Source organism: Didymosphaeria variabile (assembly GCF_027946475.1).
Source record: "Didymosphaeria variabile strain IMI 356815 chromosome Unknown scaffold_5, whole genome shotgun sequence".
In the NCBI taxonomy this organism is placed as follows: Eukaryota; Fungi; Ascomycota; class Dothideomycetes; order Pleosporales; family Didymosphaeriaceae; genus Didymosphaeria; species Didymosphaeria variabile.
The window spans coordinates 4,044,256-4,068,676 of record NW_026611624.1 but is presented as its reverse complement, the minus strand read 5'-3'; the positions used below and the strand labels follow the sequence as shown (position 1 = coordinate 4,068,676).

Below are 24,421 nucleotides of genomic sequence, written 5' to 3'. Positions count from 1 at the left end.
GCGTCGGTAGTTGGCGGTGACGTGCGTGGATGGCGTTGCGGGCTAGGGGATAAGGTTTGGGGTGGGAGGATGGTGGTGGTGAGGGTGAGGAAAGAGAGCGAGGAATTGGGGGCGGGCTGGGTGGTGCTCATGGGATTATTTGCATGTCTAGGTCACAGAGAAGACAATAGAGAACGCCATGATCTAGGTGTTGTATCAATTGCTTTTACTTGGTGGCTATGTGGTAGATTACAGCTAACGAATGACTTTTGCGTAGCGACTTGAGTATCTATTGTCCTCCCCACATGTCATGCATTTTCGTTCTATCTATTATCATACAGCGTAATTCATGGTCGTTCGTAAATCCTCTCAGCGCGCATCTTTAAATATTCCAATCTTCCTCATACCGCACAAGCTTATATGAAGTCACCATCGCCAAAGCCGCCAAAAGGATTCGGTGGCCTCCCTCCAGCACCGCCTAGGCCACCGAAGCCTCCTCCGCCAGGAAATCGCGGACCTCCTCGGTTGTCTCGCGGCGCACTACCGGGTCCAACGGGGTCATATCTCGAACCCGGCGGCGCCATGGGATCATAGCTGCCTCCACCGCCTTGTCCACCGAATAGCGGATCGTCAAACGTCGGATGCATGCCGCCACCCATGCCGCCAGGTCGTGGCAGCCCACCACCAAGATGAGGACGCAGAGGGTCGTGTGGACCTAGACCGGGCGGGTAAAGGTCATTATGGCCCATGCCCATTGGGTTTCGGTCGTCGCGAAGGCCACCGCGTGGCGGGCGATTGATCTCGTATTCGTCTTCGAAGCCGGGGATCGGTTCTGGCAATGGGCGGCCTGGGTTGCGAGGCTGCGCGAGCGGGTCAACGAACGGGTACGGGCGGGCTGGCTCTGGCTCTTCTGGCGGCCGTCTCGGGTTTGCGGGCTCGCCTTGTCGTGGTTGGTCGCGCACGCGGCCTGCATCGCGCTCGTCTTGTGTGTTTGAGTCCTCATATCCCGCCTTGCTCAGACCAGGCGCCAGCTTCTGTATTATGGAAAGCTTGAACAGGGCGCCAAAGTCGGAGAGACGGCCTTGCGAGATGAAGACATCCTGCAGCTTCTTTGCTAAGTCTTCATTCGATGTGTCTTCCGAGGCTGAGACGGGTAGTGAGCCCTCCGATAAATAGTCCTTGACGGCAACATCGAAGCTCGCCGTCTTATCGTCGCCTACGCCAATACCGAATACGACGGCTTTGCCACCTAGCCTGTTGACTTTGATGATGTATTCGAGAGCAGATTGCGAGTGTGCATAGCGGAAGGCATACGAGTTGTGGGCGTTCCAGACTGTCGGTAGCGGTTGGGGGTTCTCGGCGTCTGCTGTCGCGTCTATCAGGCGTCAATGGGCTGTGCGAACATCGATAAATTAGCTGCGTAACTCACCTATTCTATCGTCTTCGCCGAGTCCGATCAAACGGAAGCCTACCGCTATCATTGCCGCATGAGCAGCAAGCGCGACAGCCTCGTACGGACTGTTTAGCTTGCTCTCGGCGCCCTTGGGCAAGCTAGCCGCCATGAACGTCGAGAGCGACGGTGCGCTCAGCGGATTGCCGGCGCTGTTTGCTGGAGGCATGGTTTCGTGTATGCTGATTTGACTGGTGTTCGTAGAATTACGGCGGATGGGTTGTGAAGTGAGTAAATGGGGTGTGAAGATGCTGTGCGGTGGAGGTCAACGCGCTTAACGCAGGCTGCAGCTTCATGTACGTCAGCGGGGAATGTGGCGCGGGGAAACCACGTGATAGCGCGTCCTCCGGGGACTGGTCCCGCAGTCCCCTGTCCTTCGGTGAAGTTGTTCATCAAGCGCCCAACCTTCGCTGAAGATTCTTGTGGATGAAGGGAATAGCATTCGCGAAAACTTCATTCGCTGACTAGATCTACCACCAAATACCCACGACCATCCATCAAGATGACCCACGAATATCAAAACAAGATGCTGCTTCAGGCAACATCCTGTACTGTTGAACAGTATGCTAACCTACAAATGCAATTTATTGACGCTTACTTTCTGTGATGTTGACGAAATCGTGATGAAAAGGAACGCTCCTTTCGCGATCTGGTTCAATTTTGGGGTCGAAACTTTCACCACTTCGAAAACGCTAAGCGTCTGCTGTTTTGCATAGACTTTTCATATTGTAACATCGCTAATTCTATATCGTCGTTTTCCTCTCTTCCTTCGTCAGACGCTTCTTACACCATTATGCCATCGATTCGCATAGGAAAGAAACGAACAGCAGTAACAGAAGCAAGGCAGGCGAGACTGCCTACTTCTGTCTTCATGCGTTTTTTTTTTCCACAAAAGAGGAGCCGCAAGAAGATTCAGAGGATGAATACTTTCCCAGCTCCATCGTCCCCTAAATCCAAGTCTTGTCGCGAAAATCAAAATCAAGAGAGGCTGAAGGCACAATCTGAATAACTGTATCTGGAGGAAAGGCTCAAACTATCTTTTAGTAGCATCTGAAACGAAGGTTAAGCCTGATGCACGCCCTCAAGAAGTAGTGCCTACGCTCATTCAAGTCGGTTTCAAAGAAGCGATTTTCCATGACGATAGGCACGGCTGCTGAGAGAATGCATAACCACATCAGATCGGTACTTTAAAGCAGAAGCTAATTCTCAGAGACAAATCCAAGATAAGCGAGTGGGCAGCATCACCCTCTCTAATGTAGACCTCTTGTTTGACTTCACTGCGCATATCGACGACATCATGATACTCGGACCTCGCACAACAGATTTACAGGTTAAATTGTCAGCTCAGAAGACAAAAGTCACGACGCACGTAGTGGCATGCGAGCTGTGACGGGTGACAGGTTCTACATTTTGCCCATCGCACGTCTTAGTCTCAGGAGAGGGCAGCTCCAAGATACTGCTGGACTTACCGATCTTCTTCTTATTCCCCTCGAGCAGGCCCCCAAAATCACATATTTCGAGCCCCTCGGCTTGATGTTCTCAATTCTTTCCTTCAGTTCACTCCAGATCCGCCTGTTTGACACACCCAAGCTCAAAATTCTTACAGCACGTAAAATCAACGCCGGTCTATGTATATGCTCGTTAATAGCCTTCTAGATTAGTAAAATCAACGACTTTGACAAACGATTCTTCAAATTGAGAAAACTGCCTAGGTCAGGGTCCAGTGCTCTACTTGGTGGAGTTGACGAGAAAAGTGGCAAAATTGGTGTTCAACTAGATTTACGAAAACGTACAAGAACGGCAGGAGAATGCCCATCAGTATTTGAAGGCACACGTTGTATAGTGTGCTATCTTTCTATAGCTCGCTATAGCTCTCATCGCTCTCCTTCCCAGCAGGCATCAATGGTGCATGATACCAAAACCTATTCTGCGACTTGTACTTCGGCTTCAACTCCAACCACCTCTCCAACTGATCGTTCCCATAATTCTCCTCCATTTGCTCGCCTCCGTACGCGTAATTTTGACGTGCATAACTCCGTCACAGGCTCCTCTCCCGCCCACTAATTGGTCCCCTCATGTACTCTTCGCCTTCTAATGCTTATTTATTTAAAGCAGTCTCTGCGTCCATACTCTGGTACACCACCGCGGATGCAAAAATCCTCCCGAGGCCGCATAATCCGTGCACGCATCGCAAGGTGTTGGGTGAAGAGGCCAGCATTATCTCTTCTCTGGGACCCTGGCTGATTCACTTTCTTACACGGAGGAAAGACAGTAGTGTGTATTGATCGATTATATCCATCGGTCGATTTATGCGCTTTACTATAAGCGATTAGGTATCTCATCTGAGCATGTGGCTGTGGAAAAGGCATGTATGAGAAATAACGGATTTGAACAGCAGTGTAAAGCTTGAGATAGATTGTATTGTAGGTGTTATATGGTGTACTTGGAAGAGTACCAGTGACAATATCATCCTCTTCCCATCACCCACCGCTTCGCGTACTCTTGCCCACAGCGTCTGCCCTATCCTTCAACTCCATCGCCAACCTGTCCATGTAAAACTTTGCCATATCATCCGGTATGTTTTTAAACGCCTTCGCAATCCTCTCTACATCCCTTCTTCCATTCTCATACGCCTGCAAATCCCTGTTCCCATACACGTCTTTGCCCGCTGCGTATCCGCTTTCTAGATTCCGGAAGAAGACGTTGACAGCCACGCTCACGCCGTCCTCTGGAACAGCGGTGTGACTCCACATAGGTGGGATGAAGAGTATGTCACCGGGGCGCATGTGTGCGGTGTGAGGATGCGTGTGGCTAAGGCGTGTGTCTCTTGAGGTGAGGATGTCGACGTTGGAGCTGGAACCTCCGGGTGGGTAGGAGAGGTGCTTTACATCGGCGGGAGGGAAGAGGTGGAGGGTTTTGGAGCCGCGAACCTACGGGATTATGTTAGTAGAGGAATGATGGAATTGATCTGAAGGTGAAGTACCTGACAAAGGACATTGGCGAGGACGTCATAGTGTAGCCAGAGCGCTACGGGGCCTGAGATGCGAAGGGGTGAGCTGTGTAGATTACTCCTTATCACATCGAAGACGTCGGGAAGCTTGAAGTCCCCAGCTACGGACGGGAAGTCGTCTTCGAGGTTTGTAGGCAGTCTGTTGGGTTGGGCAGAGGACACAGCGCGCAGGTATGTTTGGGCGCCCGCGGAGATGCCCTCGAGGAAGTCTCCGAATGGCTTCTTCACGTATGAGAAATTCTTGTCCTTGAAGGTCATGCGATCTGAAGCGCATTCATGAATGACGACTTCTCGCTCCGCACCGATCTTCTCCTTGAGGTAGTCTAGAGTCCATAGATCTCTACATGCCCCGATGTCGAGGTTCTCGATTATCACGGGCTTGGATGCGGCAAGAACATTTGCAAAGTGCTCAGACGAGTCGATCTGAATGCGAGTAATGTTGGTGCTTGCAGGCAGAGCGGGCCGATTGCCCTTCCCCTTCTTTTTGGCTGCCTGCTTGCCATCGGCTCGAGCAGATCGTTGCTGGTCATCCTTCTTGCTATCTTGGGAAGACTGAGACACGGCCACGGTCCAGGGCCTCACTTCTTCCGCTCCTCGGGTGATAGAGAAGTGACCTGTGTTCCAGAAGCTCCCCATAGAGAAGCAGACGGCCCCACCACCTGCAAGGATGATCTCGTTGTCGGACACTGCAGCCGCGCTTGTTCCAACAAGTAAAGGCCACATCGACTGAGACAGCTTGAGAGCGGGGATCTGTACATCATATGTAGTGTGACCAGCTGTAGCGTCGTGTGATATAGCTAGGAAGTCTTGTGGCAGATCCAAAATACCCTGCTTCGAGACTCCTCCAATGAGCAACAGGCGGTCTCCGAACGGGACGAGACTGGCTCCCAGCCGCCCGAATGCAGGTATTTCCGTGTTACACCGAACACTACTGGTGCGGTCGAAGAATTCCAGTTGTCGTGCCGCAGTGATGTGCCACTCCCAGAGGTCCTGCAGGACTACGCCGCTGGGGGCCATTCCACCGCACATGACGCCCCAACTTTGGGCCGGGGCTATCGTCGACAGTGCTGCACCAAAACGTGCCGAAGGACGCGGGCCGTTGACCGGGATGGCGTTCCAACCGTCCTCGCGTGTCCATATCACCCACTCATCTAAGATGTGGCCATCACTGGTTTTGCCGCCAAAAGCCAAGACCGCTTCAACGCCCGCGCCGTCGGACTTTGAAGATGGTATAGTCACTCTCACAGAACTGTGTCTGAAACGAGCTGAGGGTAAGTCGCCGACCTGAGTCCATTGTCCTGCCGAGATCAACCAGCAGTCGGCAAGTGCATGGGATGGAGATGCGCGGCCGCCTACCAATAATGCACAAGTGTCGTTAAACGCTGTGACAGTGTGGCATATGCGGGCTTGCGGCGGCGTCGATTTGCAGGGCTGGACGGGTGGTTCGGGAATGTCCTGTACCAGTACGTCGATGCTGGTTAAACGTGTCTGAACACCCTGGCCACCGTGGAAGGCAGCCGTGTTTTGCCCCAGAGCAACTGCAGCTCCAAATCGGCGCGACTCTAATTGAGATTGGGTATGATGTGTAAGGATCATCTGCACTTCCCGTATCTTTTCGACCGGTGTGACACTTGGCACGGCACTATCCGTTATGTGTGAAGCACCCTTGTTGGCCGTTGAAGCCACTAGAAGAAAGTAGTGCCCAGCAAATAGAGCAAACTCCTCCCATTCGCTTATTCAAGGTCAGTGCTATGCGGCCTATGGATAGATGTCACGTACTCGAAAGGCTCGACTACATCGAGGCCTCGTCGTAAGCTCGGAGAAGTAAATCCATCATCGGACCAAAGGTCCCAGAGATTGCGTGCAATCTCCACCTGTGACCACCCTGCATCTGTGAACCGGGATGCTTGTTGGTGTAGGAGAGGATATTGCTGAACGGCGTGGATGGGACTATGCAGCTTGTCAAAGTGTTTCAGCATGGTTTGTGCAAAGGGATGTTCCGGCCCCTGGGGAAGGAATTGCTCTAGGAGGCAGAAGCGAGCTGCACAGTATACTTAGAAATCTGCACGTGGGTTCTGTATGGGACACGTACCATCGTCCAGGGTGCTTGCCCATCGAATGACTGAGTCTGCATCAGGGGTCGGCATGTATGTGACAGACACTTCGGCTACGAAGAGAAATGAAGCGTTTGCAGCGTCAAAGTCTCTTCGCAGTAGACGCTCCAGCGTCTTAAGGTCCCTGAGATCGCAGCCGAGCGCAAGATAGCGGTCGCTGCGGACGTAAACGGGCGCTTGCGTCGGACGCAAGTTCGTCTCAAACAGTGCGTTCCGCAACGCTTCATTGTTCAGCATGCGGTCACGTTTCCTTGCGATAAGCTGCGGGTAGTCGACATCAACGAATGTTGCGTTTTTAGACAGAGACGCATGTCGGTGCCAGAATTGAAAAGGTAGTGGATCACTTTACACTGTAAGTCCACCGTCAAACAAGGTCACTGCCGGATGGCTCTTACTCACTATCCGCAACCTAGATTCACAACAACCTTGGACTTTCCATTGTTATCCTCAAGAAACCGACGGACTACTTGTTCGATTGCATGCATTCGAAGCCAGTATCCACGGTTGATCAAGGGATTTCTTCGGATGAACTTGGTAGTGAAAGGTTCGTAAAAGTCCGGCTCATCGGGCATATACAACCTGCAGACACTGCGCTTCGACACAATACTACTATCGTTCGTCTACTACCTTTTAGCCCTAAGTGTTCAGTTTGATCTCATTGTACATGTGACTTACGTTTATGATGGCATCATCAATCCTCTCCTGCTTCGAGACTCTGCCACCACTCGACTTCTTTGCTGCATTTTTTGACTGCATCTTTCGTTTTGACGACATCGCGGCCATGCCAAGTTGCCGATTCGCGTCGAGGTTGGCTCATGAATTTCGACAAATTCGTCTGAGGCCGGATGCGGCTAGCACTGGATGGCGGCTTCCAAGCGGGGCGTGATCCTTGCGAGGGCATGTGCTAGTGCCATTCGTTCGCCGATTCGGTCAACTTCGAGGTCACCGGAAGTGAAGGCAGAAGCGTCGCGTATCTTGGTATACAGTGCGCCCGCTCTTTGTCACAGTTACACACATGTCACTCTCGTCGCAGACCCCCTCTCAACCATCGCGCATCGCACGATAGCCCACACAGACCCCGCGGGGCCCAAGCTCCACCGAGAGCTCAACCACCACATCTGCCTCTCTGCAGGCTTCCACTGCATCCGCAGTGAGCAGCCGCGCTCGCCATGACGTCGATGAACTTCGTCACGTTCAACCAGGATCATACACAACTGGGTGTTGGTGAGCTACATATGCTACATCCTTCTCAACAACATGCTGTTTGCTGACCGCCAACCACACCAGGCACCACCAAAGGCTACCGCATCTATGCCACCGACTCCTTTTACAAGACCTCCGAGTCGCGCGAGGGCGATATCTCCAGCTTGGAGATGCTCTTCTCTACCTCTTTGGTTGCCCTCACGCTGTCACCGCGCATCCTACGAGTCCACAATATCAAGGCAAGTTCCGCTCCATGCGAGAACGGTACGCTTATTGACGCGCATCAGCGACACTCGACTATATGTGAGATGACTTTTCGCACTGCTATCCTTGCGATACGCTTGAACAGGAAACGACTCGTGGTCGTGCTAGAGACGGAGCTGTACATCTACGACATTGGCAACTTGGAGATGATCAAGACTGAGCCGACATCGCCAAATCCAAATGGTATGCAGACCTCCCATTCCACTCGTGCTTGCAAGTTTCTGATGAAGCAGCTATTTGCGCACTCTCTCCGTCCTCAGAGAACAACTACATTGCCTTCCCGACCCCGTCACCGGCACCGCCCGCTCCTTTCCAGGCGCCCTCCCATGCTCCGCCCAAGCCCGAACACACGGCGCCAGAGAAGGGCGAAGTTCTCATCTACGATGCGACAAAGCTGGAACCCGTCAATGTCATACAAGCGCACAACTCACCCCTCTCCTGCATCGCCATGAACAGCGAAGGCACATTATTGGCAACGGCGTCAGAAAAAGGAACAATAATACGCGTCTTCTCGGTGCCTGGTGGCGAGAAGCTCTACCAGTTTCGCCGGGGCTCAATACCCTCTCGGATCTACAGCATGTCATTCAACTCTGCCTCTACGCTGCTCTGCGTATCGTCCGCTTCCGACACCGTGCATATTTTCAAGCTAGGGGTACCCCATAAGAACCGGAGTAGTAGTATCTCTTCAGGGTCAGGCAGACCGCCATCATCGCGAGGCCGCAGCAGCAGCCGTGCCAGCGAAGAGTCGGCAGAAGTATACGCCAGAGAAGACGGCAGCACAGCCGAGTCCTCTGAGCCGGAACGAAAACCGCTGAATCCCACCTTGGCAAGCATGCTACGGCGGACGTCGCAGACAGTTGGAAAGTCCGTCTTCGCGACTGTCGGTGGGTACCTCCCGAGCGCAGTGTCCGAAATGTGGGAGCCATCGCGCGACTTTGCCTGGGTTAAGATACCGCGCAACGCTAACAGCTCGTTCACCGGCCCCGTAAAGTCTGTCGTCGCCATGCGCAACGACGGCCCTCAGATCATGGTCGTCACGAGCGATGGCACCTACTACATTTTCAACATCGATTTGGAAAAGGGAGGCGAAGGGACGTTGTTCAAGAAATACAAGTGCGTCTTCACCTGAGATTGTTTTCCGGCATCCACTGACAAGCGTAGCATCATCGAGCCCAACGAGCTCACGGGCGCCTCCCAAGAACTGCCAGACTAGGTGTCGACCTCCTTGCTGCGCTTCCCCTTGGTCGGTCTTGCATAGCTTTGTCCTTTTTGCATTGCACATCGGCGTTCGTTACCTGGGACGAGGGCGGGCTGAATTGAAGCTTCTATATCCCATGAGTATCTCTACTCTTGCATCTTACCTCTCTTTCTATTTTTTAGCTTAGCATCGATGAAGGGCCGGAGAGTCTGTACTGAAGCCATCATTCATTGCGTGCACTGCTTGCTTTGTACCGAGTGGCATCTTGAATAGGAACAGAATGGGTGGAGGCAATATAATTATTGTTTCCGCATGACCAAAGCCTTACCTCTGCTCCCTCTCCTGAGCGCAGATGCGCAAGCCACACATCCGAGTTAGAAGAAGCTCGTGCCGTCTTTGCCCGCAATCTCTACCCAAGCGAATGTGTGTTGAGCAGGAAGGATGGAGGGGTGACAAATTCCATGGGGAATGCTGAGCGGGAGGTCGAGTTGGCGTGCTCCTGCGCCTCAGATCGTTGTGCCTGTGATTAATTTCAAAGCGTCGACTAGTGTATCTCTCACGGTGGCATCACGTTCTCACAAGATCGGATTTGAATCGTTGCAAACGCCATTCCACCTATGTACCCTCTCCCATTCACACTCCCTATCAAGCCCAAACACCATGTCGTTTCCCATCAAAGCCCAGGACTAATACACACGTGGAAGAAGAGTTGAAAAAGGGAAAGGAAGGAAGATGCAACCCTGCGCTCAACCCTCGCCTGCCGCACGCATCAACTCTTTCCCCATGCTTGCACCCAGAAGCGTAGATGCAACGACTATACGGTACATGAAAGAGAGAGACGCAAGTAAGAGCATAGCATGATAACAGTAAGAGATGCGACAGAAGAGAAAACGCAAACGCAAGTAAACGCAAAGCCTGGGACATCCTCGTCCCAGGCTACCCAACAGTCGAGTCGAGTCGAGCTCAGCGCGGAAAGAAAGGGAGCCAGATCGCGAACGCCAGAGACATATATCCCGTGTCGTGTGGATAAATCGTCGTAGCCTGGCAAACAGATCTGGATCATCTCATCTCGTTTCCGTCAATCGTAACAAATTATCGTATCGTGATATCGTAAATCGTAGTAGTATAGTGGAACATATTACCTGGAGTAAGGCTTATTCATCAGCGCGATCTCGCGCGCGATGGTCGCCCACTCCAGCTCGCGGCGAAGAGGCTCGTTGCGTCGCTGACGCTGGTACTCTTCCCACTTCAGCAATTCGTACCTGTGAAAGTCAGTGTTGTGTATCAAGAGGGTAAAAATTACGCTTACGTGAATCGAAGATGGGGTTGGATAATGACGTTGAGACGCCTCGCCCGCACGAAGCAGTACGCTCGTGGGAATGAGAGACCCAGCTCGTTCATAACTTCGGCGATGCATATGGTGGCAGAGCGAGAAACGCCGACACGGCAATGCACAAGGGTAGCCCCTCCGTCTTGCTTTCCTGCTTCTGCTCACAATTAGTCGATTGCGTTGAATGTGAGTCTACTAAAACATACCGATGAACTTTAGACAGCGGTGATACTCATCCCAAAGCGGATCAACCCCGTTATCCTGAACGCGGTCGACCATCATCAAATTCTCGGTCGGCCAATCATTTTGTTCTTTGACATCGTCCGGCCACGTGAGCGCCTCTCCCACACTGAGAATGCGCGTTATGCCCAACTCGCGAAGTAGCTCCGGATTATTTGCATGGCCAAGATTACCAAGATACATGTATGGAAGGATCCTGCTAGGCAAACTCCCGTCAATGCGCGACAACCACCTGGGCTCCTGAATGTGGAAAGGGCTTTCTTGAAAACGGGGCGAATCTTGAAGAATGCGAGCTTGAATCTGAGTGAGAAGGGAAACATCGGTCGGGTAGGCGAAAAAGTTTCGTCCCTTATCGCGGTGTAATTGGACCCAAGCTTCATGCGCAGGTACACCCTGAGCATACATATAATATGCTATGCCAAGCAACGACGTTTCAGTATATCCATCTGTACAGTGGATCAAGATCTTCTTTGGTGTTGCGATGTCGTCTAATTCAATGGCCTCATCCGTTTCGCTCTTCTTGCGTTTGGATCGTCGCAGCTCTGAAGGATTAGCCATTTCGTACATCCACCTGCAGGTATCCATCAGACCATCGACTTCAACTTGAGACCAATTTGGTGGCATGATGCTCCCAGATGATGGGAAGTCCATCATAAGTGGCCCTCTACGATCCTTCTTCTCTAGCATAGTGCGAGCTTTTCGCAAGGTAGGTGGATCTGGGACATGTGCAATGTCGCTCGCTTCGATGAGTACATCGTAGACTTGGTCAACACAAGATGGATCGAGAGCGGGATCCGGTGTTGGTCCGAGAAATACATTTTCAGATATCTCAGACGCTCTTGACATTGCGCACATCTCGTACCTCTCCCAGTAGAAGAAATCGACAACATTGCCCGTCATAGAACCCTTCGAGTCAATGGCGACTAGATGGGGGTAATGCTCTTGTACATGGTTGAAGGGATCTGACAACATGAATGTATTGAAGGAGCACCGCGGAAAGCCGTTCCTCACTTCATACTGTCGCTGTGCCTTGGAGATACGCTTCGCAAGCGTGATAGTATCACTGGGGCTTGTCCTGGTATCACCGTAGACGATGATATCCGAAACTGTTGCCAGCTTGCACGCTTGGATCTGAAAGTTGCGAACCGAGAACCCATCTCTGGGATCACACTCAACAAATCTGGTGTCGCCAGGGGCGAGAAGCTCTTCTGGTGCAATTGCACCCTTCAGCTTGGAAGCACCCAGGTTTCCGCCGGTCTTGACAATGGTGAGACTACGAATGCATCGCGGCACCTTTCGACTACTCTTCCGGCGATTGGTGAAGAAAGCCAGCTGGATCTGGTTGTCTGGGTGCAGGCCGTGTAACCACGGGAATACTTGCTCTGTGTTGGGTAGCGGCTGGGTTGCCATGTGCTCTACTGCATCTGCTAGCCTCTGTGCACTAATAGTGAAGAGCGGAGGATCTTCTGAATATTCGCAGCCATACTTGGTCGGTGGGAAGGTGACGGAGGTAGTCTCGATCACACTGTCCTTGGACGGTGGCGATGCAGGGGGTGTAACCAATCCACGGTCGGGGACGGGCCCAGGTGGGCATACGGGAATATGCTTATTCGGGATTGCCTGGGGTGTACCCCGCGACGATGTATTCAGCGACAGATGCTGTGGGGGCGTAGAAGAGCGGCCCGGCATGGGCGGTGCTCTCGCGACGACAGCTGCCATGTTTGCGGACAGTGGCTGTCACGTATATGTGCAGTTGAAGGCACGCAACGTGAGGTGATCCGTCCTGTCAAGGAAGTGACGGCGACGAGTAGCCAAGATGGGCCCCTAGAGGAAGCAATGCACCAGATTGCCGTCAAAAAGGGAGGCAAGTCCAATGGTGGACAGCTACCGTCAACTGCGTACAGAGGAACAGATGCCCCGGTCTGCGGTTCGTCCGAATGGCAAGTGCGGGGTGAAAGGGTCACCGGAGAGTTGACAGACCCCGGAAGGCTGCTGGGTGGAGCAATTGATGAGTAGAAAGGCCCAAACAAAGCAACGGAGACGACGCTGTACAGTTCAGGGTCGAGTGGCCAGCCGCATGAGAATTGTTGACGATCGGAGGCTGAGTTGATCAGCGCACGCGAGCGAGGAAAGAGCACCACGGGCGATGCCTTCGTGGCAGTCGCAGAGTTCAAAGGGCGGCGACGGGGGCACCAGCGGCGAACATGATGGCAGTGAATGAAGGTGAAGTGAGAGATGAACTGATAAGTGTGAAAGGGAGGATAAGAGGATCGCGGGGCGCAAAGAGGTTGTGATACACGGCGGAATGCAGTGGACACTGCCTCGACCCCCGCCTGTGGCTATCGGTCGCACCCCGGCTCGATGGATCAAGGCGCCGTTCAATCAGCCCGTCCGGTTCGACCGCGATGCACGCTGCTGCAAGCCCATACCGATGGCGTTGTACGGTTGGACCGAGGCGTGCAGGCCTGCGATGGTGGGCTCATAAGCAAGGCCTCCACCTGCACAGTGCCAGCGCTTCAACGTGCTCTCGAGAAACGGTCTGCTCCACCTCCACGCAACCGTTATCGATTGTCGTCGCTTTGATCGCAGGACAGCCTGCACCTGTAGCGAGACCAGTGGGTCTTCCCCACGAAACCGCAAGCAAAGATCAACCCTCGAGTGCCAGCGCCGCCATCCCAACGTGAGGTCGTGGCCAAGCGCTGCCGGCATGTTTGGTTTCGGTCTGTCGTCGGGGCCCAGGCGGAACTGCATCCAGCCAGCATCGCGCCCCGAAGGGCATGCAGAACCCCACAGTACACGCGCTCCAGCACGCCAAAGCAGCCCATTCGCCCCCCTCCACCACCAAAAGACCCATCGAGATCCACACGAACCCCGCCGATCCTCACCCCCGGTGCCACACAAAGGACCTCCGACACATCACTTGCCTGTTTCTTCTTATTCGCAGACACCTGTTTCGAATCTGTGACTTTCTTTGTGCCTTCCCTCGGAGGGCATCCGTAGCCGACTCGTTTATCCCTTTGTGAGGGGCACTGTGCGGGCAGCCTGCGAACCATCATCACGTACGCTATATGGCTTTGGCTAATGCGGGGATCTCACTACATACCTTCGAAGGCAGTATGGCTTTGCGCTACTCGAATCCGTGAATACCAGCACAGTAGATCACCCCCGCGTGATGATGTCGTTCGGCTTAAGTGAGCAGTGTAGTGCGCTGTAGCGTCCTTAGCAATGTGAGGCTCCCTTACAGATCAACTTGATAAGAACAGACCTTGCAATTGTAAGGCAAGTAATCAATCGCAAACGACAGATGAAAGATATTGGATGATGACGTGTCTCGTGTATTGCTACTTGCGTATCGTACATTCCGCCATCGGTAGCGTGGCGCTGATAACCGCAGGGCCCAAATCGTTGCATAGCTCCCTGAACTCCTAACGCCCTCAATGATCACTAATGCCTGAATATTTCTTCCCTTGTGTGGACATAGTCTCCGATATGAAGAGTGAATTCCACATCCTCTTCGGAATGGTGTTCACATCCTTTTCGATGTCGATTTCATATCGTCTTCGAAAATCGACTCCACTCAGGTTTCATGCCCTCATGCCTCGATCTCATTGCGCGAGTTGAGAATCTCATCCATGACCGACCGCTGCACCGAGATCTTATCCTTGCTATCCTGTTCCTGCAGCAGTACCGCAAGAACTTCGATGGGAGGTTCGAGACCAAGGCGCTGCGCTCGCTTCCACCGTTTGAGCCGCGCGATACCGACGCATGGCTATTGAAATCTGTCAGCGCATGGTCGAAAACCTTAAGCATGCACTTACCCCGAACTGTCCAGTCATATCAAACTTCCTCAGTATCTTCTCCTCCAAGCTCAGATCATCCTGATGATACCTTGGCGCCGACCCAGTATTCTGCTTCTTCCAGTATGTCTGTAATTGCTTCGGCTTGACCAGTCGCGCCTCATCCTCCTCAGGTGTGCTTTGTGCCTGCTCTTGCGCCTGCTCTGTTTGCTCGATGATGGCTGCCTCGGCGGTCGTGGGTGCCTCCTCCACCTCCACCTTCACGTCGACAACCTCGGGTTTCTCATCCTTCTTCGTGCTTTCGCTGAGCAGGTTCTTCTTCGCATTTGTCGCGCGGGCGCCGGCCTTTGTGACTTTGTTTGAAGCGCCGTGGAATGCGAGGGTTGACTGGTTGGATTTGGCGGTTGCGCCGGTGCTGCGGCGTTTGGGAGGCATTGTGAAGTGTATCCTAGCGATGCGACAGTTGATAATGGAAGGTTAGATTGCGATGAGGTTGATACGTGGGTCTGTGGACTGGGGGTGCAGCTGTAGGAGTGATATCATCAGTAAGCCGGCAGGGGTCTTGGCGGCGATCAGTCGCGCTTTCCCTGGTTGGCTGGACGACACGCGAAAATGCGTGAGCATGTGACCTTCATTTCACTTCGTGTTTTCGAATAATCCCAATACGGACTAGCTACGTCCTTCATTGGCGACAGTTTGCTCACTATATGATAAGGTAAGGTTGCTTGCGTCCGTAATGCTAGACTACAATGTTCAAGACACTCTATCATATGGCGGGGTATCTGCATCAGAGTAGCAGATGTTTAGTTGACTGCAAAGCTGGCTGCAAGAGATGGATCTGAGGACATCGAACGCCTTCTATCATCGTATGGAGCTATAAAGCCGTAGATTTGGCTCCCTTGCCCGTACAGAACTGTCTTTTCGGGAAATGACAGGATGATTCATCACCCACCTCAAGTCTCTAACAGACCACAGCTCACCATCCACTTTCCGCCCACCTGGACCATACAACCCATCATGACATCAACAACGCCCCCAGACGTCGCCGCCCGAGTAGAAGCCTACATCCCCCGCTTCCAGCTCACCCGCCTCCTAAACCAAGACCAAGCCGGCCGCCGCATCTCCCTCCTCGGCACCATCGACTCCAAACCCGCCCTCCTCATCGCCGAGCGCGCCGCCTTCGCCACCGACAACGCCCACCTCTCCTCCTTCCCAACCTCCCTCACTAAAATTAAGAACCTCGGCGCAAACGACATCTACGCATGGTTCCTCGCAAACTCGAACCCCTCTTCTACCAATGGGGACGTACCTCCGGACTTCAAGCTCAATTTGATTTACCCCTGCACAGAGAAGCATGTGAAGAAGTACTCTGCGCAGGGCTTGCGCATCGTGACGGAGACGCCATCCACTTATGCGAAATACGTTCTTCCCTGGATCCGTTCCCAGCGCGAAAAAGGCACGCTGAACTGGGTGTTTAATATCATTGAGGGGCGCACCGAGCAGGAAGACGTCATCTACCGGGAGTCCGACCCGCAGAACGGGTTCCTGCTCTTACCCGACTTAAACTGGGATCGTAAGACGCTTACAAGCCTACATCTTCTAGGATTGGTCGAAAGAAGAGACATTTGGAGCGTGAGGGACTTGAAGAAGGTGGATGTCGAGTGGTTGAAGCATGTGAGGGAGAAATTGATTGGGGCGACGACGAAGCTTTATCCTGATGTTGAGGCGGATCAGTTGAAGCTTTATGTACATTGTGAGTTTGATGAGAGAGGGAGGGTGAGAAGGACAGCTAATGCGTGTAGATCAACCGACGTATCATCACTTTCACATTCATATCGTGCACGTCCAGCTTGAGGCTGGCGCCACGCAATCTGTTGGCAAAGCGTTGGGGCTCGAGAACATTATCTCTACGCTGGAGAGCTTGGGTGGTGGTGAAGAGGCGGGGATGCAAGATGTAAGTTTGGCGTATCATCTGGGTGAGGCGAGTGAGTTGTGGGAGAAGGTGTTTGGTGTGTTGAAAGAGGGGGGAGAGCCCGATGTTGAGGGGTTTTAAACGTGTGGAGGTTGAGGGGAGGGAGACGATGGATAGATTTATCTCAGTGCGGCAGGTTATCGATGCATGCCTGTCAGAAGTAGAAAGGATAGGTAATTGGTTCACGCATGAATGCCCTCTGTTGTTCCTCAATTACATTTATAAGATGCAGTTTTGTGGCCGTGATTTATAGGCTATATGCGTAATGACTCCTTCAGGTAAAAGGCGACAACATCAATTTTCGTCTCAAGATCTCTTGATCCTACCATCTACGCCTTCTTCTTCAAAGCCTCCACAAACTCTTTCGGTGGCTGCTGATCGTACCCTTCGGGGTTATTCTCCGTCCACTTCCACAGATCTGCGCACGCATCCTCGAGCGTCAACTGCGTCTTCCACTTCAACTCCTTGTTGGCCAGCTCTGGATTGGCTGTCAGATCCAAGACATCGCCGTGGCGGCGCGGGGCAACCTCATAGGGGAGGTCGCGGCCCACGACGTGGCTGAAGGCCTTGATCATCTCAAAGACAGTGGAGCCACGACCGGACCCGAGGTTCCAGGCTTTGACGCCCGGCTGGTTCTCGCGCAGGTACCTGAGGGCGGTTTCGTGGCCCTTGGCGAGGTCCAGAACGTGGATATAGTCACGGATGGCGGTGCCGTCTTTGGATTTGTAGTCTACGCGGGACCCGTATTAGCCACGTGATATTAGTGGGCTGCAGATGATTGGCTTACCGTCGCCGAAAACGAGAAGCTTTTCCCGCTTGCCGATAGCTACCTGCGCAAGCAAAGGAAGCAGGTTGTACGGGACGCCCTTGGGGTTCTCACCCATGATACCGCTCGGGTGAGAACCTGAAGGGTTGAAGTAACGCAGCAACGCGGCGTTCCACTTGCCGCCGTCAGTCTTACCGGCCTTCTTCGCATTGTTGCGCTGGGCCTCAATGTGGTCGGTGATCATGCCCTCGACCGTGGACTTGGTACGGCCGTAGGTGTTAGTGGGGCCAATGGGGCAGTGCTCAGGGATGGGAATCATGTTAGGGAAGCGAGTGGCATCGCCATAGACGGTCGCTGAAGAGGAGAAGACGATGTTCGTGACGTTGTGCTTGGTCATGGAGCGCAGAAGGGAGATGCTGCCTCCTACGTTGACGCGGTAGTATTCCAGGGGGATTTCTCCTGACTCGCCTACTGCCTAGAAAGGGTCTCAGCATTGTGACCTTAAGTGAAGTGGAAATATCAGAGGTGTACCTTCAGGGCAGCAAAGTGGATTACGTTGTCGATGTCGGGGTGCTCGCTGAACACCTTGTCTAGAGCAGCCTCATCGTTGATATCAACCTCGTAGAACTCGGGTCTCTTGCCGCTGATGAGCTCAATGCGGTTCACGACTTCCTTTGAGGAATTGTACAGGTTGTCGACAATGACAACCTTATAATCAGCCTCCAGAAGCGCCAGAGCCGTGAATGAGCCAATGTAGCCTGTGCCACTGTGTTCTATTAGCTTTCTGTTGTTATTGCGGGGCACATGATGTTTACCCAGTGACGAGGACGGAGCCTACAACCATTGTGTATGACGCGAATATGAGAGGGAGAACGAAGGAAGTGGGGGGATCGAGGTACTAGAGAATCGAGGAGGAGTTGGGTAATCAATTTGTGCGTAGTTGCGTGATGGTCTCACATGGATTAAAGGTCGCCCGTATTCAATGTGCCAAGGCTTGGGCGGAAAGGTCTCCATTTTGGGACGTAGCGTTTGTCGTACTTGCAACCCTTTCTCTGCATGTTGAGCTTTTCTCTTTAGCAGACAAGTAACTTAACGAGAGGTGTAGAAAAAGTGCTATTAATTTTCGAACTACTGAGTCCTCTGTCTCGACGTGTTCGTCAACCTCGTCCGTCCACGTACCAGTACATCGCTGATTTTCGCTTATGCATGTGTTTGCAGCCTGAGTGAACGCATTTGCCACTGCGCAATCTGTAAGACAGTACACGATATCCTTCGGGGGAAGGAACTTCTTCAAGCAAGGGATGTCAAACAAGGATTGAGACATGATCTGTTTGCGATATATCTTCTACATATAGCTTTTTCATAAGCGCGTGCATGTGTATACTCTGGGTATCCAACATTGCGCTCTGCCTTTTCTATAAGGCAGGGTCACTGCACGTTGGGAGCGCTCGAATGACGTCGCTTTGCAAGGAACTGTGTGTAGTCTGGCGTGCGGCGAATTGTACTCTTATCGCACAGTAGCATCTTTGAGAGTGGTCACCGTGCAAAGTCCTGCTGCAGTCTTCAGCTTCGCGACACCAGTCTTCTTGTCTGCACCCTCTCCTGACAGCTGTGGTACATTCTCCACATTGAAGCCGACCTCTAACGAGTCCGTGGTAGTGAAACCAGGCTGGATCGTCTCCCAGACCTTCTTCTTGGGGTTTAGCACTGACTCCGGCTCACCCTCCCAACCCTCGAAGAACACTCGGTCGCCTGCTTTTGAGTCCGCTGGGGGGTTCACAAGCTCAACCGGTCCCTTGTGGCTGTCCTCGCCCTCAGTTACTCTAGGGGAAGCGGCCAACACCATAGCGCAGGACTTAATGCCACGCATGGTGACGGGCTTCAGGTTGCACACTGTGACGATCTTGCGGTTCTGCATCTCCTCGAGCGGGATGAGTCCGTTGAGACCTGAGCACACTGTTCGCACGACCTGACCCTCGAACTCGGATGTGTTATCAGTGCCAGCGGGGTCACCGCAGGCGATCGTACTAACGTACAGCGAGTCAGCGTTGGGGTGTCGCTCGGCCTTCAAGATGTGTCCCACGCGAAGGTCGATGAGGCACGGCGAGAGAGGCTTCTCGGCTGGAGGTCTACAGCTAGGTCAGCACAAAAAGGTCTCTGTACGGGGCAGCACACTTACGCCTTCTGGGGTTTCGGCTGCTTCGGCTTCTTCTCCTTCTTCTGCGTCGGGGCACCCTCGGGTGCTCCTCCAGCATTGCCAGTTACAGTGGAGGCCACAGCTTCACCGGCGGCCTGTGCTTTGTCCTTGGCCTTCTCCTTCTTGCTCTTTTTGTCTCCGGCGGCCTGGTCGCCAGTCAGGGTAGTTGGTGTAGCATTGCCTAATGCTGCAGCATTGGCGGCGGCGGCCTCCTTCTCCTTCTTCTTGCGCTCCTTCTCAGCCTTTGCATCGACGGGCTTGATCTTGAACACTACGTTGTCCACGTCAATGTTCACTCTGTTGTCCAGCTTGAGACCGAAGAGCGGAGAGTTCTGCACGAAGTCGACATGGCGGACGATATGGTGGTATCCCTGCTCTCCAGTCCTCTCCTCCGCACTCCAATTTGATACAACGGGCGCGAGCTTCTGGTAGAGGGCGATATCAGCGACGGAGGGCTTCGCGCCGAGAACCGTAGTCCGGCTAGCCAGGTGGGTGTTCAGCGAAGATAGACGCTCGGAGGCCTTTGCGACATCCTCGCCCTCGGCGGCGACGTGTGAGGCAGAGGTTAGCCATTGGTTGAGCTCAGCTTTCTCGGCGTCGGTGTAGGTAACAGAAGGGAAAAGAGCCTGAGAAGCCTTTACGGCGTCGGTCTCCGCGAAGGCATCGTTCGGAGCGTGGGTCTTGAGGAAGGTGCGAAGGCTCTCGTCGACGGTCGCGGTTGCCATACTGGGCAGTGCGGGGCGGAAGAAGTCGATTAACAGTGGCTGTAGCGGGGTAAAGAAGGTAGGCAGAAAGTTGTTCGGGGTGGAAGCTGTGCTGTGTAGGCGCGTGGGGATCGCGTACGACGGTCGCGTGTGTGGTGGAAGCTTGTGGCGGGAGAATTGGCAGAGGTTGCTCCGCAGGCGAGTAGCAGAGAGCATGTGGAATATTCGCATCGGTGACTCAATGTGCAGCCAGGAGCAAAATCCACCGAGGGGCACCGCTGGAACGCGTCAGGCATCGCGTCCGCGCACAGGCCTCCGTATTGCGTCCATCGCTGAAGGGTGACCATGACCAGATGCCTTCACGAGTCCACATGTAGTCTGCATCGATTCTTGTGACCTTACACCCATGAATCCATCCAGGCACGGGCATCGGCGGTTGGAGGGGCTGTGACGCCACTGGCAGGCAGGTACCCCGCGTCGCGTACAAGAGCTACTCCCGACCACACTGGACCGAACTGCTCTCTGCATCACTCCAACTTGTCAACATGGCTACTTTTGCTCCTTCAGAAAAGTTGTCCCGCCAGGGGAAGAAGAGCTTCATACCTCTGGGTACGTCATTCTCATAAAAGTAGCGTGTCCGCTGACAGCTCGTCAGAGAATAACCCCGAAGTGATGAGCGCTCTCGTACACAAGCTGGGTCTCAACAGGAAGCTTGCGTTCCAGGATGTTTTCAGCATCGACGAGCCCGAGCTGCTCTCCTTTGTGCCCCGTCCCGCCTATGCTCTACTGCTCATCTTCCCGGTGAATGAGACGTATGAGAAATTCCGCTTCGAAGAAGACAAGGACCGCCAAGAGTATGAAGGTAGCGGTCCCGACGAAGAGGTCATTTGGTACAAGCAGACTATCAGCAACGCTTGCGGCTTGATGGGTCTCCTGCATGGAGTCTCTAACGGCGCGGCGCGAGAGCATATTGGTACGTACTACCGCTTGCTGAATCGTCTCTGCCATGCAAAGACTAATTTGTACTCTAGATCCTGACTCGAACTTGGCTCGGTTGCTGCGTGATGCTATACCGCTCAAACCCAAGGAGCGAGCGGACCTGCTATACGACTCTGACGCCCTGGAAGCCGCGCATCAAGAGGCTGGAGCTAGGGGCGATACTGCTGCGCCAGCCGCCGAAGCCGATGTCGACTTGCACTACGTATGCTTCGTGAAGTCACAGAACAACAACTTGTGGGAGATGGATGGTCGCCGCAAAGGTCCCTTGAACCGTGGACAGCTTGCTGCCGACGAGGACGTGCTCAGTGACAGGGCTTTGGACCTTGGTGTGCGGAGCTTCCTCAAGCGCGAGGCAGCTGCTGGCGGCGGCGACTTACGCTTCTCGCTGATCGTCCTCGCTGAATCATTTGACTGAAAGCACAGCAAAGCACTTGCGCAATGTATGCTGGACGCGAACGCGAGAGACATTACTGAAAGCGGCAAGTCTTAACAGTTATCGCGCGGCAGTGCATCACATCTGTCTTAACGCGCGGATGGAATGAGATTCACAGTTGAAGTGCTTTCAGAGCGGACGACATGTCTCTGAATAGTGCATTGCACGTGAGGAGGGAACGTCACCGAATTTAAAAAGTGAAGAGAATGCCAACAAATGCCCGTTGGTAGATGACCAGTGGTGTCCGCGGAGCACGTGAATGATTTCCACAAAAGCTAGCTTTGGACTCACAGATATTCACTCTCAATGCTTCTCTACCTGCGATAACCTCACGGGAGTCGAGTCGTTTATGCGGAAATGCTACCGAACATTTGGGGCGAGTGTGCCACTCCTTTGTGTCTCACCTGTTTCCGGCATCATCGTCCCTCTAGATCTATCGGAATCTCAACTTGCTAACTCTAAGTGATCAAGGTCACAATAACCATCATCAGAAACACGTATGGTTGGTCCACTTTTTGTCGTAGAAGCAACACCCGACCACACGCTACAAGCAATTCAAAACTTCATATATCACACCTGTCGCCTGTCGCGTCTCCGACGAGTCAATTAGCACCCGTTCGCAGATGACGATCCGCAGCAGATCATTATGGCGAACGTCAGGAACATCAATTATCTTCAAGTCCATCGATTATTCAATCTCCCATCCGCCATCTACTACTATGTGCCCATGCTTTTCACAGCAGGCTCGCTTATCAAGAAAGCTGGTTCTTCGCCTTTGCCGGATGTGGCGCACTATAACGGTCCTGCAACAAATAACCAGATATGGGACGATCAAAATACCTACAATGTGAGGGTCGCTGCGGCAGCCTGCGCTGCCACTAGCATGGTAGCTTCGTTCGTTGTCTTTTACTGGTTTAGTCGTACGGAAAAGCGCTTTCGCCACAGGTACGTTATGTCACATAGCCCCGAATCATCATGTTGACCATGACCAGACTCATCATGCTCTTGATATTTGGAGATCTAATGAAAGCAATGTGGTTGTTTTTACAGGCAGTCGTGTCGATTGCCCGCGGAACAGTTGTTACAGAAAGTGCATTCTGCCAGTCCAGTGGATTTCTGATACAGTTTGGCACCGAAGAAAGCGGTCAGTGCATTTGGTTTTGTTTGTGCATGACTTACTAATGCCGCATCGCAGACTTCGCCGTGTTGTGCATTGCAGTACATAGCGCGTTACAGGTGTTTCGACCTTCGAACATAGTCCAGTCCGATGGCTTGTATTCATATCGGTACTATGTCTATATCAGTGCACTACTCATCCCCGCCATTATGGCCGCTTTGGCTTTCATCAATCCGCTATGGGGCTACATGTCGCAAGGCCCTTACTGCTCGCTTCCTTTGAGACCATTCTGGTACCGACTGGCGCTGCAATGGATTCCCCGCTATTTGATCACCATAACCATCCTTGCCCTCGCAATCGCAATCTATGCTCACGTCGGCTTTGAATCCCGTGCAATATCGAATTCGGTCAAAGACACCACACCTTCCGTCTCAGCCATTACCCCAAGACACTCTGTGGTCAGCCGGGAGGACGGTTCAGCATCTGGTCCCGAGATGTCCCAATATCAGGCAAGCCAATTCTGCAGAGGCTCTTCGGTGGTCTCCATGATCGGGGCATCACGTAGAGGATCTGGTGTGGCCTCAGTGGGCTCTCACTCTGATCTTGCCAATGACACGACTCGCGCATATTCGATCCCAGGAAGCTCACGCACAGTGGATCGCTGCTATATACTTCCGCAATTACAAACATACGACACCGCCAATATGGGAGACGCGTCCATCGTCGACAAGGAAAGCGAACCACCCCGAAATGGTAGCGAGGACCAATCTGATGGAAACACCTCATCTTTATCAGATGCGCCACCCAGGCACCTGCAACGCCAACAAGCTCACAAAAGGGCCCGCATCCACCGCCAACTACGCCTCATGTTCGTCTATCCCATAGTCTACGTCCTCATCTGGCTTTTCCCCTTCATCAACCACTGCATGACATACAAAGACGAGTTCGCAGCACATCCATTATACTGGCTATCTATGATTAATGTCATTTGCCTCACTTCCATGGGCGCCATCGACTGCCTAGTCTTCTCCCTCCGCGAGCGCCCCTGGCGCCACATTCCGTCCTCCGATGGCTCCTTCCTCGGCTCCTTCATGTGGTGGCGCACCTTTCCGCACGCCAACGGCGCTCCCCTACCCCCGCATCTCCGTCCCAACGAGTCACAGCGCTGCATGAACCCAGACGCAAGTCCAGGCACGCCGAACGCGCAGCGAGAACTGGAGGGTTGGAGGGGCGGAGTAATGCGCGCGGGTAGGAACGTAGTTACGCAAACCAGAAACAGCGGGAATAGCTCGGATCAGGCGAGGACGCAGGCTGTAATGGCGAGGATGAGGCTGGAGTTGGAGAAGGAGGACCGAAGGGTGGCGCATAAGGCTTTAGAAGGTGAAGAGGCAAACTTGACGCCGAAGGGCAAGGGGAAGGGGAAGAGGAGGATGACATTCAGGGGATTGTCGACTATCGAGAGTCCGGCGGTGGAGAAGAAGGTAGAGCTTGGGGTGATGGGGGAGGTTGAGGCGTCGGCGGGAGGCTAAGAGCAGGCGGATGGACAGGGGAGGAGAAGTGGGAGAGTTGTGCTTGATAATGGTGGATATGGCATGTTCACGGCTGTTGCATTGGGCATGCTATTTGATTTGGGCGATAGCGCTATAGG

At 53.2% G+C, this 24,421-nt stretch overlaps 10 protein-coding genes across 10 annotated transcripts; 4 read left to right on the top strand and 6 right to left on the bottom strand.

The window, feature by feature from the left end:
• Positions 1-395: 395 nt before the first annotated feature.
• Positions 396-1,598, bottom strand: N0V89_007803 (uncharacterized protein; the record flags this gene model as incomplete). Its single annotated transcript, XM_056216564.1, has 2 exons — positions 396-1,354; positions 1,409-1,598. The coding sequence occupies 2 exons, from the start codon at positions 1,596-1,598 to the stop codon at positions 396-398; spliced, it is 1,149 nt and encodes a 382-aa protein (XP_056070811.1).
• A 2,311-nt stretch (positions 1,599-3,909) lies between these two features.
• PPM2 (tRNA methyltransferase ppm2) lies at positions 3,910-6,790 on the bottom strand (the record flags this gene model as incomplete). Its single annotated transcript, XM_056216563.1, has 4 exons — positions 3,910-4,359; positions 4,413-6,171; positions 6,314-6,389; positions 6,532-6,790. The coding sequence occupies 4 exons, from the start codon at positions 6,788-6,790 to the stop codon at positions 3,910-3,912; spliced, it is 2,544 nt and encodes an 847-aa protein (XP_056070810.1).
• Positions 6,791-7,722: 932 nt separating this feature from the next.
• ATG18 (autophagy protein) lies at positions 7,723-9,233 on the top strand (the record flags this gene model as incomplete). Its single annotated transcript, XM_056216562.1, has 5 exons — positions 7,723-7,777; positions 7,841-7,995; positions 8,044-8,203; positions 8,254-9,133; positions 9,182-9,233. 5 exons carry the CDS (start codon positions 7,723-7,725, stop codon positions 9,231-9,233), a joined length of 1,302 nt encoding a protein of 433 aa, XP_056070809.1.
• Positions 9,234-10,356: 1,123 nt separating this feature from the next.
• On the bottom strand, positions 10,357-12,477 carry PPS1 (tyrosine/serine/threonine protein phosphatase pps1; the record flags this gene model as incomplete). The annotated part of the gene is made up of 3 exons (XM_056216561.1): positions 10,357-10,480; positions 10,528-10,705; positions 10,755-12,477. 3 exons carry the CDS (start codon positions 12,475-12,477, stop codon positions 10,357-10,359), a joined length of 2,025 nt encoding a protein of 674 aa, XP_056070808.1.
• Positions 12,478-14,380: 1,903 nt separating this feature from the next.
• N0V89_007799 (uncharacterized protein) lies at positions 14,381-15,020 on the bottom strand (the record flags this gene model as incomplete). The annotated part of the gene is made up of 2 exons (XM_056216560.1): positions 14,381-14,557; positions 14,607-15,020. The coding sequence occupies 2 exons, from the start codon at positions 15,018-15,020 to the stop codon at positions 14,381-14,383; spliced, it is 591 nt and encodes a 196-aa protein (XP_056070807.1).
• Positions 15,021-15,602: 582 nt separating this feature from the next.
• Positions 15,603-16,638, top strand: N0V89_007798 (uncharacterized protein; the record flags this gene model as incomplete). Its single annotated transcript, XM_056216559.1, has 2 exons — positions 15,603-16,338; positions 16,388-16,638. 2 exons carry the CDS (start codon positions 15,603-15,605, stop codon positions 16,636-16,638), a joined length of 987 nt encoding a protein of 328 aa, XP_056070806.1.
• A 248-nt stretch (positions 16,639-16,886) lies between these two features.
• Positions 16,887-18,167, bottom strand: GAL10 (UDP-glucose-4-epimerase; the record flags this gene model as incomplete). Its single annotated transcript, XM_056216558.1, has 4 exons — positions 16,887-17,287; positions 17,345-17,798; positions 17,855-18,089; positions 18,139-18,167. 4 exons carry the CDS (start codon positions 18,165-18,167, stop codon positions 16,887-16,889), a joined length of 1,119 nt encoding a protein of 372 aa, XP_056070805.1.
• A 663-nt stretch (positions 18,168-18,830) lies between these two features.
• Positions 18,831-20,440, bottom strand: ARC1 (G4 quadruplex nucleic acid binding protein; the record flags this gene model as incomplete). Its single annotated transcript, XM_056216557.1, has 2 exons — positions 18,831-19,452; positions 19,503-20,440. The coding sequence occupies 2 exons, from the start codon at positions 20,438-20,440 to the stop codon at positions 18,831-18,833; spliced, it is 1,560 nt and encodes a 519-aa protein (XP_056070804.1).
• A 329-nt stretch (positions 20,441-20,769) lies between these two features.
• On the top strand, positions 20,770-21,638 carry YUH1_1 (ubiquitinyl hydrolase 1; the record flags this gene model as incomplete). Its single annotated transcript, XM_056216556.1, has 3 exons — positions 20,770-20,833; positions 20,880-21,197; positions 21,256-21,638. 3 exons carry the CDS (start codon positions 20,770-20,772, stop codon positions 21,636-21,638), a joined length of 765 nt encoding a protein of 254 aa, XP_056070803.1.
• A 1,344-nt stretch (positions 21,639-22,982) lies between these two features.
• GPR1 (G protein-coupled receptor gpr1) lies at positions 22,983-24,302 on the top strand (the record flags this gene model as incomplete). The annotated part of the gene is made up of 1 exon (XM_056216555.1): positions 22,983-24,302. The coding sequence occupies one exon, from the start codon at positions 22,983-22,985 to the stop codon at positions 24,300-24,302; it is 1,320 nt and encodes a 439-aa protein (XP_056070802.1).
• Between the last annotated feature and the right edge of the window lie 119 nt (positions 24,303-24,421).